Source organism: Aythya ferina (assembly GCF_964211825.1).
Source record: "Aythya ferina genome assembly, chromosome: 5".
Lineage (NCBI taxonomy): Eukaryota > Metazoa > Chordata > Aves > Anseriformes > Anatidae > Aythya > Aythya ferina.
In genome coordinates, this window is record NC_140301.1 from 30609000 (window position 1) to 30625606 (window position 16607).

Below are 16607 nucleotides of genomic sequence, written 5' to 3' on the forward strand. Positions count from 1 at the left end.
GGCGGAAAAAAAAAAAAAAAAAAAGAAGAAAAAAAGAAGGATTGATAAAGGAACAAGCTCATGTAGTGACTTCAGAGCACTCTGAACATGAGCTGATGAGCTGTCCACCTGGCCTGTGCATGGCAGAGAGATACACTACAGTAGTATTGAAGCACTGGGCAGTGCTTTGGGCAGCACTTGTTCTGCCTCCTAACAAGGCGCCAATGTACTGCCTTGTGGGCAGTTACACAGAAAAACGGCTGTGTAGGATTCTTCTTGGTCAGCACTAAGTAGTCCAGGGTGAAGCTCATAGCCAAGTAAGTTCCTCTGGCTGGAATTTTCTGGTACTGTCATCTAAAATGCGGTGCTTTTAAAAGCATTTTTAAAGCCTTTTGTCCTGGGAAGTCTGTTTCCTGCAACAGTTTGGTTCCAGAGAGTCACTTTTTGTTATGAAAATCACAGTTGTTAAGAAAAGCCAAGTTCTGCTTTTATGTTTGCAAATGACTGCTGGGGCTCGAGCTCCTGCCTGGAAGGGCAATTTCCCTCCTCATGGGAGAGGATCGCTGAAAGCAGTTCCCTATTTTCCCATCTCAGTTTCCTCTCTGTTCCCGACCTCCTTTCTGCTGCAGTCATTTCCCCTGCCTGTGACCCCTCTGTGGTCAACAGTTTTGTTGTTTCTAAGCCGGGGAGGGCACTACATGCTGGTGCTTTATGTAACGTCAGCTCGAGGGGCGCTCTGCCTTGGCCAGGCAGAGGCCATTAATCCCTGCTCCTGTTGCAGGCACACCTACCAGGCCGACAGCTCCTTAGTTATCAGCCACAGCAAGCCAGAGGACACCGGGATTTACACGTGCCTCGTTTCTGATGGGAGGACAGAGAGACGGCAGATTCAGCTACAGATCATAGGTGATTTATCTTCTGCTTGAGACCAAAGAGGTAGCTCAGGGCCCCCTGATAACAGACACTGACAACAGGGGCAGTAAAGCCAAGTGCAGGAACAGACTTCCTCTGCTGCCACGCTGTGCTAGCAGCGTTGCCTTCGCCCCATAGCAATGGTGTCCCGAGGTCACACAGCCAGTCTCCTCCGCTCTGCGGGAGCCAAGAGGGAGAGCAGAGGTAGCAGGGATTTTTCTGGCATTGTGTCATGATAAAGCCCTGGCCATAAAGTACTTCCCATCTTGTAGAGCCACCCCATGCCTGGAATTGTGGTTTGCCTGTGACCTGCTCCATTTCCAGCATAACAAGCATGTTGTTCTCCCTGAGAGCCATCAGCGGCCTCCTCATCCCAGGCAGGAGGCCACAGAAAAGGGCTTTCTGCAGTTTCCTGTGCCCTCCATCTCTCTCTGCAATGTAACCAGTTTGCCATAGCTGCCCTTGTTGGTGCATTTGTGTTTTGTTTTTTGCCAAAACAAGTCCTTCTGGGTAACAAATTATTCCCTGTTCCAAAAAAAACGTGTCTTGTTTAAGAAACAAAACAAATACAAAAGACTGGTCTAAAAAGAGGGGTCAGCAAGCCACCCTTTGCAGCCTTCAGTCCTGAGATGTACCTTGTCACAGCAACGGCTCAGAGGGCAGAAGGCAACGTGGCCTAAGGGGTGCTGCAACGTACTCACTGACAGGGGAGAGAAAGGCGCCTAGAAGTGCTTGCCTGCAGGTCTGCGACTCTCATTAGTCAGCAGCACAGGCTCACTGCACTAGTCAGTCAGAAAACAGATGGCTGAAGGGCTCCTTGGCTCCAGTTCAGCAAGCTCTCCCAAGCTCCCAGAAACCGTACACAAGAGGTCACAGTAAGAAGGGTCTTTTTATTCACATATGGCATTTTATTTTGAATAGAGTACCAGAGTGCTGTTCTGGCAGAGGGTGAGAGAGGTCAGGTCCTTCGCAAGGAAAATCAGCAGCACCGAGAGCTACCCAGAGGCGGGAAGGTTGTGCAGGCAGCCAGCTCCTCCGTGCAGCCACAATTTGCGTATAGGTGAGTTCACACACAGCAACAGTTTGTCCCCCGTGCCCAGCTGATGAACCATATGGCATCTCTTCATGTAGAAAAACTGAGGATTGGAAAGGTCCCGGGTCAGCTGTTCTGGGGCACAGTTGGGAGGCAAGGAATACTGAACTGTTGACAACGGGAGCAGGCAAAGATCCCGGTTGCAAGCTGTCTTCTGTCCTCCCAAGAGTCCCTTGAAAGAAGCACGTCCTGAGCAAAGATGCTCAGGGAAGCTGACAGCAAAGGAGCCAGGTTCAGACAAATACAGAAATGTCTGGGGCAGCATCTTTAGCTGTTCAACTTAGTGCAGCCAGAAAGAGAAACCCCTTCTGGGAAAAAAAGCAAAGCAAGTGTGAACTGCCTAACTAGCACCAGATAGACATATGTATATATTTTTTAAAAAGCTCCAGATACTTTAACCCCCACCCATTTACTTTAAATATTTTGTGAACAAACCAGTTTGACTCAAACTATCTTCTCATGTACTGGGTGGAATACTTTGTAGCTTCCTGCCTGTTTCTCAGATGTTTCTGTGTCCTGCAGAAACAAGAGTTAGAGATGTTTTTGCGTTAAATGCAGCACGTTGGGGCTCCAAACTAAATGGGACTGTGATTTGATCCCTCTCTGTTTTTGACTTTGCAACCAAAAGCCCAGCCAATTTGCTGAACTCTCCAGTAACCTCCTTAGCTGCTTCTGCCTAAAAGCAGAAAGAAGTGATTCATTGAATTAAGAACATTGAATTAAGGCTCTTTGGTATTGTTTTTTGAGATCAAGAATTCAGGTCAGAGGATGGGGGCTGGGGAGATGATGTTTTCTTTGACTCTGGGAACATCATGGCTTAGTTCTCTTCCAAAATGGTGTTTATCTGCAGTTAAAAGAGAGCAAAGAGCATGAGGAGATGAGTGCTGTAAGAGCCTGTGTCCAGCCTTTCAGCTGCATACAGTGGATGCCCTTGCATGCAGTCAGACAGGTGATTGCAATGGGCTTGTCATACCCCTCCCCTAAAATATTTGTTTTTGTGTGCCAGACAAGCACCTTGGGGGAAACCTGCTTGGTGCCCTGTTCTCAGGGGCTTCGTGCCATTTGCTGTGTGTTTATGCTGTTAATGTTTCCGAGGATTTTAGCCAGAGAGATGCTCTGAGTTGCCATCCCCAAAGGGTTAAGTTGGCTGGCAGGAGCACAGCACCACGCTGTGCTGAACTGGAGCAGGATTTGATAGAGGCTGCTTTTTTCTGAGGGTGGTGAGTGTTGTTTATGGCAAGTATCGGAGCTCTGATGGGAGCAGGGAGACCGCCCTTTCCCATTGGAGGCAAAAAATAAGGTTTGTGATTAAAAAGGCCTTGTGCTGAAGGTCAGATGCTGAATGGAAAAGCTGATGCATCTTTTGCTGTGCTTGTGGACTTTGCAGGTTGAAAATGGATAAGAGTGAGCCCTCGGTGGTGGAGGCCGGCATCGGGGAGAGAGTCAGACTGCCCTGCACAGTGGAAGCATCACCAGCTCTCACCATCGAGTGGCAGAAAGATGGGCAGCCCCTCTCCTCTCCCAGGTGAGCTCCCAGATGGCTCTACCATACCTACAGGCAGGTTTGTGGGGAGAACAGCCCCAATCTCACCTTCCTTCCTGTTTCCTTCCCCAAGGAACAGCTCTGCTGGCCATGCAGTAGGGCCCATTGTGCTTTATGCTGGGCAGCTTCATCTGTTAGGCCCAGGCAGTACTGCCTGCCTGCCCTAGCTTCAGTCAGAGCCTGAACATTGAGCTCGCAAGCGAACAGCTGTGATAGAGTCTACAAATGAGCCAAAGCTGGAATTTGTTTGCCTACAAGATTAGCAGAAAGAGGAAACTTGCCAAAAAATACCTGTTAGGCAAAACAGAGCAGAGACTTGCAGCAAACAAAGAGATCAGGGTGCCTGCAGTGAACTTCCAGAGCTTCTTATGCTGCTGCCCTGCAACTTCCTTCACCGGCTGCTCCTAGGAAACCAGCTATAACCAAAAGCTTTTCCAGAGGTCACAGCACTGGTGATGGGATTTCAGGGGCCAAGGTTGTATTGCAGATTGAACTGGGCTGCTGCTAACCCTTCGCTCAGTGTTACTACAAAGCTGTGCGCAAGGCACAGCCTCAGTTCTGGTGGCTGGAGCCCCACCCTGCCCCAAGCACAGGCTGAGGGGATTCTGCTTTTGTCCCTCAGGCACAGGCAGCAGTCAGATGGGGCGCTGGTCATCAGCCGGCTCAGCGCTGAAGACGGCGGCTTCTTCACCTGCACTGCCTCCAACGGACGTGACCAGGACCAGCGTCAGGTCCTGCTCCGGCCCCTAGGTACCAGACGGGTGGCAGCGTGGGCCGTAAACTACGAGCTTCCTTCAGACTGGTGGAAGCTCGTAGTTCACAGCAGTGTGTGTTGGATTCGTCCCGTGAGGGAATGCGTGGCATTGTCTCCTTGCTAGTGATGATTTCCCTTCTGGCCTAGGAGAACTGAGGATCTCTGGCCTTACGCCAAGCATCACGGTACCTGAGGGAGGAACTGCTCAACTTCACTGTACGGTGACTGGAAACAATGTGAATATAAGGTGGTCAAGGTGAGCAAAAATGAGACAGAGCTGGCCTTCCCTTCTCTTCTTGAGCCTCATCACTGATCCTCCAATTAATAATGCAGGGTGCCTGCCAGGTAACAGAGAAACCCATGGTTCTCAGCCCCAGCTGGCATCACCCACCCTTTCCTAATCAACTTGACTGTTACCCTAAAAATCCTAGGCAGATCCTAGGAGAGTGGTTGCCAAGTCCACATTCCAGTCAAGTGAGGAGGAAAGCAGACTTTAAGCTAAGATTATACATTAACAAAACGTGTATATATACACATTACAATAGCAAAAAATAAAGTTAGAAACCAGAGGATGATTTTTGGCTGGTCTTTAGAAGATTCTCTGTGGCCAACCCTAGCAAACGTTTTAACCCGTACAATAACAGCATCTCTTCTCCCAGCTTTGTGCTGTGACAATTCTCCCCCTCTACTGTCAGGTGGCAACAAATGGGAATTTAAAGGGTTTTGGCAAAAGTAAGGGTAAAGGCTGTGTCCTCTTCTCATGATGTTTTACAGTGAAAATGAGTTTGTGCAAGTATGTAGTGGGTTGGGTGGTGTTTTTCCCCTATTTGAAAATAATCAGTTCCATTTTGGAGCTTTCTTGCAAAGGCTCCACAGAGATGGATTAGTAATTGTTTCAATCCCTCTAGTCCCAGGGGTAGGACTGAAGTGGGCCATCTCACAAAGAGAGCTATTCTTCCATATGTGAGTTTGGTATTTGAGTCAACAAAATGATGCAAGTATCAGTATGAATGAAACTCTTTTCAGTGAATAAAATTTACTTTCCGTGGTAACTGGGAGTCCATAGTTCAGGCAGTGTTCTTGCTGTGCACAGAGTATTCCAGGAGGAGCAGAACAGATATGATCTTGCTGATATTTTAAATGTTTTTAAACAGACTTATAGGGGAGAGGAAAGAGGTTGCATTGCTCACTGCCCTGTACGTTCCTCAGGCACAGCTATCAATGCCTGCCAAACAAACCCTGCCAGACCACAACCTGGGGAGAGGGAAACGCACCCTGGATTTTCTCTTAGTTCCTCAAACCTCAAAAATGTGTCATACTGGAAAAGGCAAAGGCTTTACACAGAGCACACAGCTAGCTGCCTCCCACGGAGGCAGAGGGCTAATAAGCAGACTCACTCAGGCTCAAATTACTACCTAATTGCAGAGCCAGGTTATGGCAAAAGAAGAGGTCTTCCTTTGCACTGAATTTGTAACAATTCACCCCATTCACACAGCATCAGTTTCCAAACAGCACAGAGGTTCCCATGGGGGGGAGCAGTGGTACAAAATGGTGGGAACAGAGGTGTACAAAGCGCTTTTCATTACAGGAATGGAGTCCCAATGCGGGCAGACGGTCACCACATCCACCTGTCCCAGGATGGAAGCCTGGTCATAAGCAACGTTCAGTTGGCTGACGAGGGATCCTACACGTGCAGTGCCTACAGCAGCAGCAACTCCGTCAGTGCCAGCACCGAGGTGAAGGTGCTGAGGAACAGGCCCAGTCGTGAGTACAACTTGTCCTCCCTGCTTCTCCGGCACAGGGCCTGCCTCTTGGCCATGGCTGTAAGGCTGCCCACTGTGTGCCCGTCCACCACCAACTGGGGAAGCAGCAGGAGCCTCTGGGTGAGCTCAAAAGCAGGGTGGTGGAAACAAATCCCTACCAGGGCACTGGGAGCAACAGAAATCAGTCCTAGAAACTGCGTTCTCTTTCTTTGTCTAGCCAGAGGTGTCAGTTTCTCTCACCGATCCTTGATGCTGGACTATATTTAAAATAACACCCTTAGAGCTGTCAGGATGGAGAGAGCAGGAACCTGCTGTGTTTTTTCAGCGGGAAATGAAACCTTAGGACAAGCTTGGGGACTGTTTTCAGCTGGCCTTACCTTTTGCTTGGCTGCAGCAGCTGTGAATCACGTGGACCTGAGCAGAGAGTGCGTGGACCAGCCACACCTCGCCAACTGCGACCTGATCGTGCAGGCCCAGCTCTGCAGTAACGAGTACTACTCCAGCTTCTGCTGCGCCAGCTGCTCTCGCTACCAGCCGCAGGCCAGCCCTCCGCGTCACAGCGGGTGACAGAGACCTCCAAGGCCACAGGAAGGAACAGGTGACTGATTACAAGACAGGAACTCTGAACTCTGTCCTTGTACTGCATGAAACTGTTCTGGGAGCTCTGTCCTGCTTGAAAGCTCGAGAGGGTGAATGTAACACTGTAGGGGGTGTAACTGCGGAAAGGTGGCAGAACCACCATCCTCCAGCTTACTGCAAACACCTTCCCCCTCCCCACCTCACTCCCTTATAGCAATAGCTAACCCATGCCTTCACGTAACAGTAGCTGTTGTTGTTCATGGAGCAAGGCGATTCTGGGAATGTAAGGATGTTACTTTAGAGAGGGCAGATAACCAGCATAATAGAGGGAGAGCCTGATTACTCTTCACATAATGAAGAGATAATAGTGCTAAATAGAAAAAAAAAAATTTCTCTAGTGTCTGTAGGTGGGCCTGAACTGTTTTAACTAAAGCGCTAATGATTGAGGAACATTTATAATCCTGGGGAGCATTTTCCATCTAAATGCAAAGAACTTGAGCCATTAGAAGCAGCTTGATGCATATAAGATTCGTGTTCATGTCCTCTGACGTTACAAGCTCTAATGATGCAGCTGTAATGTCACATACTGTACCTTGTTATTGCAGTGCTCAGATAAATTTCTGTTCAGGTCAGTTTGGGTTCTACTTGAATGTGTTCAGCTTTGGATTGAAATGCAGAAGCGATGCTTCACAGAAAGCTTAGGACAAAATGGAAGAATACTTTTAGCCCTTTCTAAATGGTAGGGACAATTTAGATGGATATAGGATCATTATTGTCTGTTCTGAGATGCTGCAATTTAAATATCAATATCTCTGGAAAGGATTATCAGTTTTTTTTTGTTTTTATTTCAGAGGCAGAACAGTGCTGTTGAATTTAATGCAAAGATGGGCTCTGTGATAGCATTGTGCTGCTTGGAGAGGAGAATGATATGCACATATAAAGAGGTGTGGAGGTACTTTACTTGCTGGAATAAAGTTAGTCTCAGTTAACATCAGGAATGCCTGGCTCTGCATGGGTCCTGGGCTGATTGTTGCTGATACGTGCTAAGAAATGAGGACTTCCAGATGCAGAGCAGCTATAGCTGAAAAGCATCTGTCACATCTGCACTAAAACAGAGCGGTAGCTAGCTAGGTATGAGGCTCTGAAAGAGAAATTCTCAGGCTTTAAGATAGGTGTGGGTGTGGAGGGTGATATTATATGATTTGTTGACCCAGGAAAGGCATGTGGTGTCTTCAGTATTTTAAAATGGAATTAAAACATCCAAACAAAACCATTTTTTTACAGCCTCCAGAAATACGGTTTTACCTGTAGCCCCAGCAGCAAATCCACTTTCCTTATGCCACACTCCCTGCTGAGACTTGGTCAGGTTACTCATAATAACTAGCACCACGTCCCATTTATTATATGTATAGCTGTAGCTGTACATCTATGCCAGTACACGGATGTGTAGTGTTGGTGTTGCAGGTGGATGGTAAGGATTTGTTTTGTGTGGTTGGGTTGTTTTTGTTTCTTTCTTCCTACTCTGCTACTTTAATTTATGGCTTCTATGGAAGGAATCTAATTCTGGGCTGTGATCACACTGCTCTCCGTGCCTTCAGCCCAGAACCAGCGCTCAGGGCAGCAGTAATACATGGGTGTAAATCCCCAGGCTTGGCAGCCTAAAGCTGGCTTGGACGCTAAATCCAGTAAATCAGTTTAGCTGCATCTAAAAATAAGAACTACTAACCTAATGACTGCACTCTCTTCGGCACAGGTGTGGCTTCAGGACTGGACACCACGCTTTAAGATGTGAACACACCGAACAGTCTCGAAGCAATCCAGTAAAGGAGCAACAGGTGACACGGTCAAACAGCTATCTGGGGCATTTTTTATTTTTACTTTTGAGGCCAATGGTAAGAGTATGCTTGCTAGAAAAGGCAAAACTTATTTTCAATGAAGATCCTTCAATTTGGCAATTAGGAAAACCTTTCTCTGCTCTAAGTCATAGAATGTTACATTGACAAGTTGTGACGGTGCAGTCATTGACAATTTGAGGACAACTCAAGCCCTGAGATAAATTCTAATTGTATTTGTACATAAATTTGCATTTAACATTGCAAAATGGCACTCTGTACAGGATGTTTTGGTATATAGTATAACTGCCTTTAGAGACAACAGACTAATGTAAAATTGTGTAAATTCCAGTCATGCGTGGCAGGTATAGAAGGGAGTTAAGGTCTGTGAACCTTCTCAGGAAGATGGTTAGCCGTTGATTATGCTTACATCAGATCCCTTTCTCCAGAATAAGCAGTTGTTTCTGTAATAAATCTCTTTCTACTGTGTCAGAGGCTCTATTTTTATACTAGTTAAATAGTTAGCTTTCATCTGAGCTGTATGATTATATACCACGCGGCCAGGGAGTGCTATCTCAAGCCTGGTGAGGTCTGTCATGGGCACCTGTATTCTGACGGACTGGACTTTACAACTGAAGGTACTTTTTTTTTTCCTTGTTTATTCTCTGACCTCTTTCAGATGTGTAACCATAGCAAAAAGGATGGTGGTTGAAGGCATGTAGTTCACTGCTTTAAAAACATACTATGACTATAATAGTTAACTACGGGGTGTTTGTATTTTTTCTATTTAGCAAGCTGAGATTTTCCTTATATGTAGCATCACTTAACTTCCTAACTGTTTAATTTTTGATTCGCAAATCAAGATAGCAGTTTTCCTCCCTACACAATGGATTGTAGGAAGGTCATAGCTATCTCCTTTACTGTTATCTCCTAGGCAGGGGAAGGGTGTAACTGCACTGGGCTATTTTCATCTGATTGCTGGACGCTGCTGTGAAAGTCTAGGGAACTGATAGGTAAAACCAAAAGCAAACAAACAAATGTATAACATTTTATTATAAATGTTAGATCTCTAAGCATGTATGACTAAGTATTCGCTTGCTTTTTGACAGCTGATTAAGTATTGAGAGCAATTCCAATACCGTAAAGAGTGTTGGTCATTACTATTAATGCCATAGTGAACACAGGTTGCTTAATGTAAGAACGAACCTGTGCAGGACAGAAGCACCAATTTTCTAGACCGTGTCACCGTGAGAATCACAGTGTGTGTCTAGAAATGGAAATTCCTGGCAAGCTCAAATGCTACGGCCACATCACGGGAGCATTTCTCCCCTTTCAGGTCTGACTTCTTTTTAATGTCTACAACTACGTCATATACATAAGACTGAAGTAAAAACCAATCATACTAAAAGAAAAGGGATCGACTTACTGGTAGAACAGCAAGGAGTGAAAATACGTTGTCTTCTCCGGTGGCTGTTAGGGTTTCACTCCTTTTAAAAGCAAAGGGAAGAAAACCAAACTGAGTTTTCCTTTTTTGACTGTTAGTGTGCTCATCCTTGTCTCTCTGTAAATTAGAAAATTCAGTGATGCGAACCCAGAATCCAATGTTTTCAGTAAAGCCCTCCTTTGCAGAGCTTTAAATAGCTATGGGTCAAAAGGATATTTGCAAGTTCGGGCCTAAAGTTCAAGGTACGATACCATGGCATACAAAATAATACATGTGCAAATACCAATAGCAAGCTTACAGGTTGGCAGGCAAGGCTTGTCTACAGCCACCTAACAACAGGGAAGAAACCCAGCAGGGCGAATCCTGAAAATTAAATAGAGAGGGTGGGAATAAGACAGGGCTTCACAGACAAGGTTTCTACCACCAACATTTATTTCTGTTAAAGCAGATTATAAATCATCAGTACAAATATATATAACTTACATTTGCTTGTAAGGCCAAAGTTTAAAAGTAAAGTTAAAATGAGATGGATTTCACGATTCACCGGAGGCAGAACCTGGACCAGCTGCAGCCTTAACCACAAGGTTTCACAAATCAGTGGAAAAAAAATAAAAACAAAAGTTAAAAAAAACCTCTAAGATCTATTGACAGACAAACAAAAAAATGGGTTCCTAGGTAGCCCCAGGATGTAGATATGATTACGGTAAGTTGTCACAGTAGTGTTAGAACCAATAGATTAAGACAAGAAAACTGCAGCAATACATGAAAGAAAAAAACATACTATATATATATATATAATATGTAGCTTGATTCCAATAAAAAACAGTTAATTTTCCCCATGGTTTTCAAACCATGACAATACTGTTCTTTAATTTTATTTAAAACTACGATATAATGACTTACTGGTTGTGATTGTTGTTGCAATATGCTACTTACAATGAACAGATAGATACAAGAACAAGCTAGAGCCCCTTTTTCCACCCCCTGATATTACTTACAATAAGAATCAGAGATAAATCAATCTTATGTACAATTTCTTACATCCAACCCCCCCCCTTTTTTTTTTAAACCTTTGGCAAGATTACTTACAACTCATACGGCTTTTAATATCCACTATTTAAAATATCCTAAATGCATAAAAATAAAAATTTTGGCTTTACTTTATTCTTTACATATAATATTCACTTTGTTACTCAAAATGGAAGCTCAACTTTTTCCACAAACCTAGCTTTTGCTAAGCAGGTGACAATCTCCCACCCATAGTTCCCCCCCAATTTTTCCACCCCATTTTTCCCTGAGGGGGAATGTCCAGGACTTGCAGGGCATCAGAAGGGCACTAATATAAGATCTGCCTTCCTTTCTGTGAGATAATTTGTTTCTGCAGAACAGGCTTCAGGACTGGGTGCCCACCTGTGCTGTGTTTGACGTCCAGCTTTCCAAGTAAGGAGGGAACGCAGACAGGGGCAGCTGCCAGATTCCTTTTAAACGTTAAACTCTGTGTCTGTTTATACCCTCCCCATAACCGCTCCCTCTTTCTAACCCATTTTCACTTGAAGGGACCTTTGGGATTATCAAAGCAAACTGATCAGAAACAGTCCCCTCTGCTCCCTTTATCCCTCTAGCCTACTGTACAATTTATCTACCGCCGTAGGGCTGCTTAAAGTTCGATCTCAAACGTCTTCTGTAAATCACTCGAGAAGGGGTTAGTTGGAGAGGGATTAGTGCGCTGCTTTGCCTTGCCCTCGAGTGCTGCCCACTGCGCTTCAAAGGGGTCTACCTGCGGAGCGGCTGCGGGAGGCTGCGAATGCTTGTCCTCTGCAGCCCATTTGCCACCGTCAACTCCGTTGAAAGCCGCAGAGCCGTTGTGCTGCGCAGGCGGAGTGAAGAAAGGGCTGCTCGTGGCACTGCTGCTTTCGTACTGGGGGAACGTCTGCTGTTTGACAAGGCTGGGCGACTGGTGCGGGTGGGTGGCTGCTGGAGTGTGGCTTGCCGTACCGAAGACGTTGGCTACCATCTGGGAAGGCGTGATGCCCACCACAGGTACGCTCGGGGCTGCGTAGGTCATCCCATTTGCTACAGCGTAGGGCTGAGCTGGAATAAAGGGCGGCTGCATGGGCGGTACCACGCCGACCGGCACGGGCTGGGGTGCAATGTAGGTGCTCACGGGGAAGGCTGGTGCTGGCTGGGAAGCTGCTGGAGGAGGCTGGAGTAGTGGCTGTGGGGCTGGGGCTGGGGCTGGGGCTGGGGCTGGCTGCTGCTGGGCTCGGACAGTCTTTGAGACCTCTTCCAACCAGCGGTCTGCTTCTGAGGGGGTACGTCTGTGATTTCCTTGGAAGAGACTTGGAGAGGCTGTACCCGAGGAGGTGCCGCTCCATTCAGTGCCTGAGAAGGGAAGCACAGGGATGTCATTCATGTTTCTATCCCTCGCCCTTTTATCAGTTAGAAAAAATGGAGGATGCACATGAGGTCAGTTGGGCCTCCTCCCTCCACAGCCAGCAGGTCGTTACCCAGAGCCGGAGCACCTTTCTGCAGCTGGTACACTGCTCTGTCACAGGGAACGTTGGTCAAGAAGGGATGGAGAAGAGTTTCCTCCCTAAAGTGCAGATTTTTGTTTTGTGATTTTTTTTTTGTTATTACTTTGTTCCTTTTTTTTTTTTTTTTTTAAATAACAGACATTTGGAACTTTAGGGCATGAAGAAGAGCTGCCACCTGCCTTCATTACTTAGTGGCAATGATCTAGTCCATAACCTCTAAAATTCCTCTACTGGGGAGTTTCAGTTTATGCACGTATAGCTCAGGAGTGGTGGACTGTTATAACACTAAGTAAGGCTTTACCCTTTGCAGTACAGCAATGTGATGGTATAAGGAGTTCAAGGCAACGTTTCTTTTTCTGTCCCATACGTGTTGAAGCAAATCGTGAGCACTCGCTACTATATACATGAACATTTAAGGCAGTACATCTGATCAAATTGCCATGTAATATATAAACTGTACTATGACTTCCTGTTTATGTTCTTTCTCCATCTCCATTCTTCCCTTAGTCTTTTTATAACTCATGCTGCTCACCTCTCAAATTCTTTTGCAGTGCTTAGTGCTTAACATCTCAGATTTTTCTTCTACAAATACAGCTCTATTTTAACTCATTTATCTTCAGTGATTAAAAGAATCACCATCATTCCCATTCCTCCCACACTTTCAAAACCATCTTCCATTAGCTGAATTCTACAATCTTCCTTCTCCCTACGGTTTTATATTTTCTTCCCTTCCCATAGGACCTCATCAGCTTTTTAATGTGATGAGAGAAGCAACCAGGAATGCTCTGCAATTCACGTGTTATTCAGTGTTTTGGAAAAGTAGAAAAGTAACAAGAAAAAAAGTCACTGCTCAGTACTCTTCATTTAGTCTAATCGTAACAACTAGTTCAACTCCACCTAAGATCAGTTCACTGTTGTTTTTTACAGTGGTAACTCGAAGACAGAGCTTAAAGTCTCTCTCTTACAGAGGAAGACTGACTGGTAATGGGCCTGGTACTGTTACAAGGACAAACAGAACCTATTTCACTAGCAAGGTTGCTTCTTTCTGGTGACGCTTGCACCAGGAAATGTTTGTTCATAGCTTTCTAGCGTCCATACAGGTGACAGCCATTAAATTACCACCTTACATTGGATATGAATATAGACGAGGACTGTATGGACAGACTAAACTTATTAAACAATAAATTAATTTCTAAAGTCTTCAACCACCCAACTTAATCTCTCCTTATCTACATTCATAGCAAGAATGCAAAAAATCATTTTGGGTAAGCATACAGATTCTTTCCTCTTGATTCCCCAACACGCTATTTCATTACTTCCTTTTTTAAGCATCAGATTTTCTAAAACACTGCCAAAATAAGAAACAGTCTAGATTGCAGACCCAGGACCAGTGAGTTCATAGCTTCCCTCCATCCACTTGTGCAAAAGGCTACTACTTCCAGCTTTTGTTATTGTTCCTTCCACTTTTCATTAAGTGGCACTGACAGCAATCTCAAGGGCTCAATTATGCTTTTGATCTGAGTTCTCATAGCAATGCACAGGATCTACTTCCAATCTTACCGGAGACCACGGCTGCAGCTCCAGTATTAGCAGCAGGAGCATGAGCCCAAGGATTGGTTTCACGAACTGGCATAGCTGTGGACACAACAGCAGCTTGGGATGGTTTAGCAGCAAGCACACAGAAGGCAGAGGCAGTGCCATTAACTAAAATGGGAGCAGACAACATCAGTGCAATTAATTCATGCAAGGCATGCACATGACTGGAATATTAGTGGGCCATGTCGTAACTATTAACATACAATTTTAAACACTTCCACATGACAGCAGTTTGTGTAAATTAGCCAAATTGGACTGACAGTTGATGAAGCTCGTAAATTCTATTTCACCAAGGCAACTCTTGTTAACAGTTGTGGGATGGTGGGGTTTTGTTTGTTTCATGAGGCCTTCTATTCTCCTGACTGACCAAAGTTAAATTTGTTGGTTTTTAGAGAAGCGATACAGCTCACCAGAAGTCACAGTATAATTAATTTTAAATTCCAAAGAACAACGGATTTTGGATGCAAAATAACAACTACATTTAACAAGGAGAGGTTCCTTCCCCACACTATTTGTATAAAAGCACATCAGTGGAATGAAGATTAGAGGCTACTAAGAGTTCTATAGTTTACAGCTCCATAGGTTATCTGGGAGTTTCTGTGAACAATGGTAATCACGGTGGCACAAAATCTTCTTGCTGTGCTGGATTTGGTTTCTATGATGCGTAATAGTTAAGATTTTTCCAGTTCAGGAGGCAGAATGATTAAATTAGCCATTAATCTTAAAGCCAGTCCCTTTTACAGGTAACTATCGTGTGGTAGGTGCATGAACTTTTTGTTAAAAACACAGAAAAACTGAACAGATGAGATGAATAAAGCAGGATGCATGACCCCAAAATACTGATACAGAAAATTAAGATACAAGACCAATACAAGAAATTAAGACCACGTGTTACTGGAAAGCAACATTCTGTGCACTCAAGCCTCATCCAGCATGACCACAGCAAGCAAAGAAATGACAAACCTTGAAAGGCAGGAGACTGTGGTGCGACTACTGTCACTGGTTTCGTCATGGGGGCTGAAGAGAAAGGATCTTCCGATGGTGTGCTGAAAGCACTGGTGATCTGAGAGCACAGGGCACTAATGCTGTCTGCTTCCCCTTCTACCTCAGGGACTAAAATGTAAACAAAATTCATTAAATTATGTTTAAGGGATACAGAAACAATTTATAAATACAGATGTTAAACTGAAATATATTTAGTTTCTTTATCTCTTAGATGTTTCGAATACTGACTTGGATGACAGCTTTTTTTTTCTTTTTTTTTTTTTAAATTTAAATTGGGTGTTGAAGATGTGACAGAAATAGAAAGAACAGTAGAAATAGAAAGCCATATCACTGTATTTTACGACATAGTCAAGAGGGTGAGGAGATCAGTGTTCCAGATTTCAAGTCAGTCATTACGTCTTCTCTATGTTAATGCAAGAGAACGTTCATTTCATAAAATAAAAGGTTTTTCTATAGCTTTTAATAAGAGTTTTAATCTTTCAGTATTAAACTGTTAAACATACCAGGGATTTGGCACTAAGATTCGACATTTTGTGAAATGAAAGTACTTATGATAATTTAACTATTCCAACACTGTACTTGTACAGAAACCAGATGAAATGTAAACATGTAGACAGCAATACATGGGGGCAAGTTAATTCTAGAGTGTCAATTGCTCCAGTTCAGTGTAGCTGAGCTCACTAGCTCCTGCGTTAAAATTATGAAAGCAGAAGTTGAACGCACAAGTAAAATGGACACTCAGTTTTAAACCAAATATCAGTACAGTGTAGATAAAGTAACAGTGGAGTAAAACTACTGACTTACCAGCTGTTCTCCTTATTTCTAATTGCCCAACTTTTCAGAAGTACTGCTCATCAGTCCTTCATTGCACTGAACTGACACGAGCAGGCATAATTAAGCAGAAATGGAACAGTACAAAAAACCACAGGATGGGTGGATATGACATGCACTATATTGAACATTTAGGGGGAGGCATGCCCAAAAAATGATTCTTTGAGGGATGTTCCAATATAGCACCTATCGTGTGACATTAAACAGCACCAGCAGCTTCATATCCAGGAACATGCATCAAATGCTCTGAATTAGGAAGAATTCAGATTGTTGTGTGCTCAGCCAGCATAAGTCTAGTAAGCAGCACACCACTACTGTTAAACTGATAAACTTAACACTGGTCTTAAAGCACAGGTCACCAAATAAGTATTTTAGGAGAAATCAGATTAAGTATTTTAGTGGTTGTTTTTTGTTTTTTTTTTTTTCCCTTTGCCATAGAGATTTTTATTTTAAAGCTTAAACCCTAAAAGTAGCTCTGTTGCCAAGTGAGAGTACAGCTGTCCTGCAGGATAACCTAGCTAAAGGGATTCCAGGCTCTTATGCAAGGTACTGATCACCCCAGATGTTTATGTTGGGATGACTCTATAAAACCCCACTACCACCATGTGAAACCTGTACCACGCATTATTGGGGCAGCCAGTTGTGCCACCTAAACAGAAAAGTTCCTTCTAACGTGAGGTGGAAAGCAGTTTTATTCCTCTCAGAAAGAAGAGCTCAGAAGGGCTGACAGACAGAAAAACGT

At 44.4% G+C, this 16607-nt stretch overlaps 2 protein-coding genes across 17 annotated transcripts in view; one reads left to right on the top strand and one right to left on the bottom strand.

The window, feature by feature from the left end:
* The window catches only part of PAPLN (papilin, proteoglycan like sulfated glycoprotein), a 63297-nt gene extending 51990 nt beyond the window's left edge, over positions 1–11307 (top strand). For 5 of the 7 annotated variants that reach the window (XM_084520034.1, XM_084520035.1, XM_084520033.1 and 2 more), the window contains 8 exons: positions 761–885; positions 1813–1951; positions 3372–3509; positions 4150–4277; positions 4429–4537; positions 5870–6045; positions 6439–6642; positions 8377–11307. In XM_084520034.1, the coding sequence (XP_084376160.1) occupies positions 761–885; positions 1813–1951; positions 3372–3509; positions 4150–4277; positions 4429–4537; positions 5870–6045; positions 6439–6611 (988 nt within the window). In that variant the 3' untranslated portion in view covers positions 6612–6642; positions 8377–11307. The remainder of the gene's footprint in view (positions 1–760; positions 886–1812; positions 1952–3371; positions 3510–4149; positions 4278–4428; positions 4538–5869; positions 6046–6438; positions 6643–8376) is intronic. The other 2 variants (XM_084520031.1, XM_084520030.1) reach the window with 2 other exon arrangements.
* Positions 10314–16607, bottom strand: part of NUMB (NUMB endocytic adaptor protein) — a 95650-nt gene continuing 89356 nt past the window's right edge. For 7 of the 10 annotated variants that reach the window (XM_084520057.1, XM_084520056.1, XM_084520051.1 and 4 more), the window contains 3 exons: positions 14993–15142; positions 13994–14137; positions 10314–12281 (listed from right to left, as the gene is read on the bottom strand). In XM_084520057.1, coding sequence (XP_084376183.1) covers positions 11557–12281; positions 13994–14137; positions 14993–15142 — 1019 coding nt within the window. In that variant the 3' untranslated portion in view covers positions 10314–11556. The remainder of the gene's footprint in view (positions 12282–13993; positions 14138–14992; positions 15143–16607) is intronic. The other 3 variants (XM_084520052.1, XM_084520060.1, XM_084520059.1) reach the window with 1 other exon arrangement.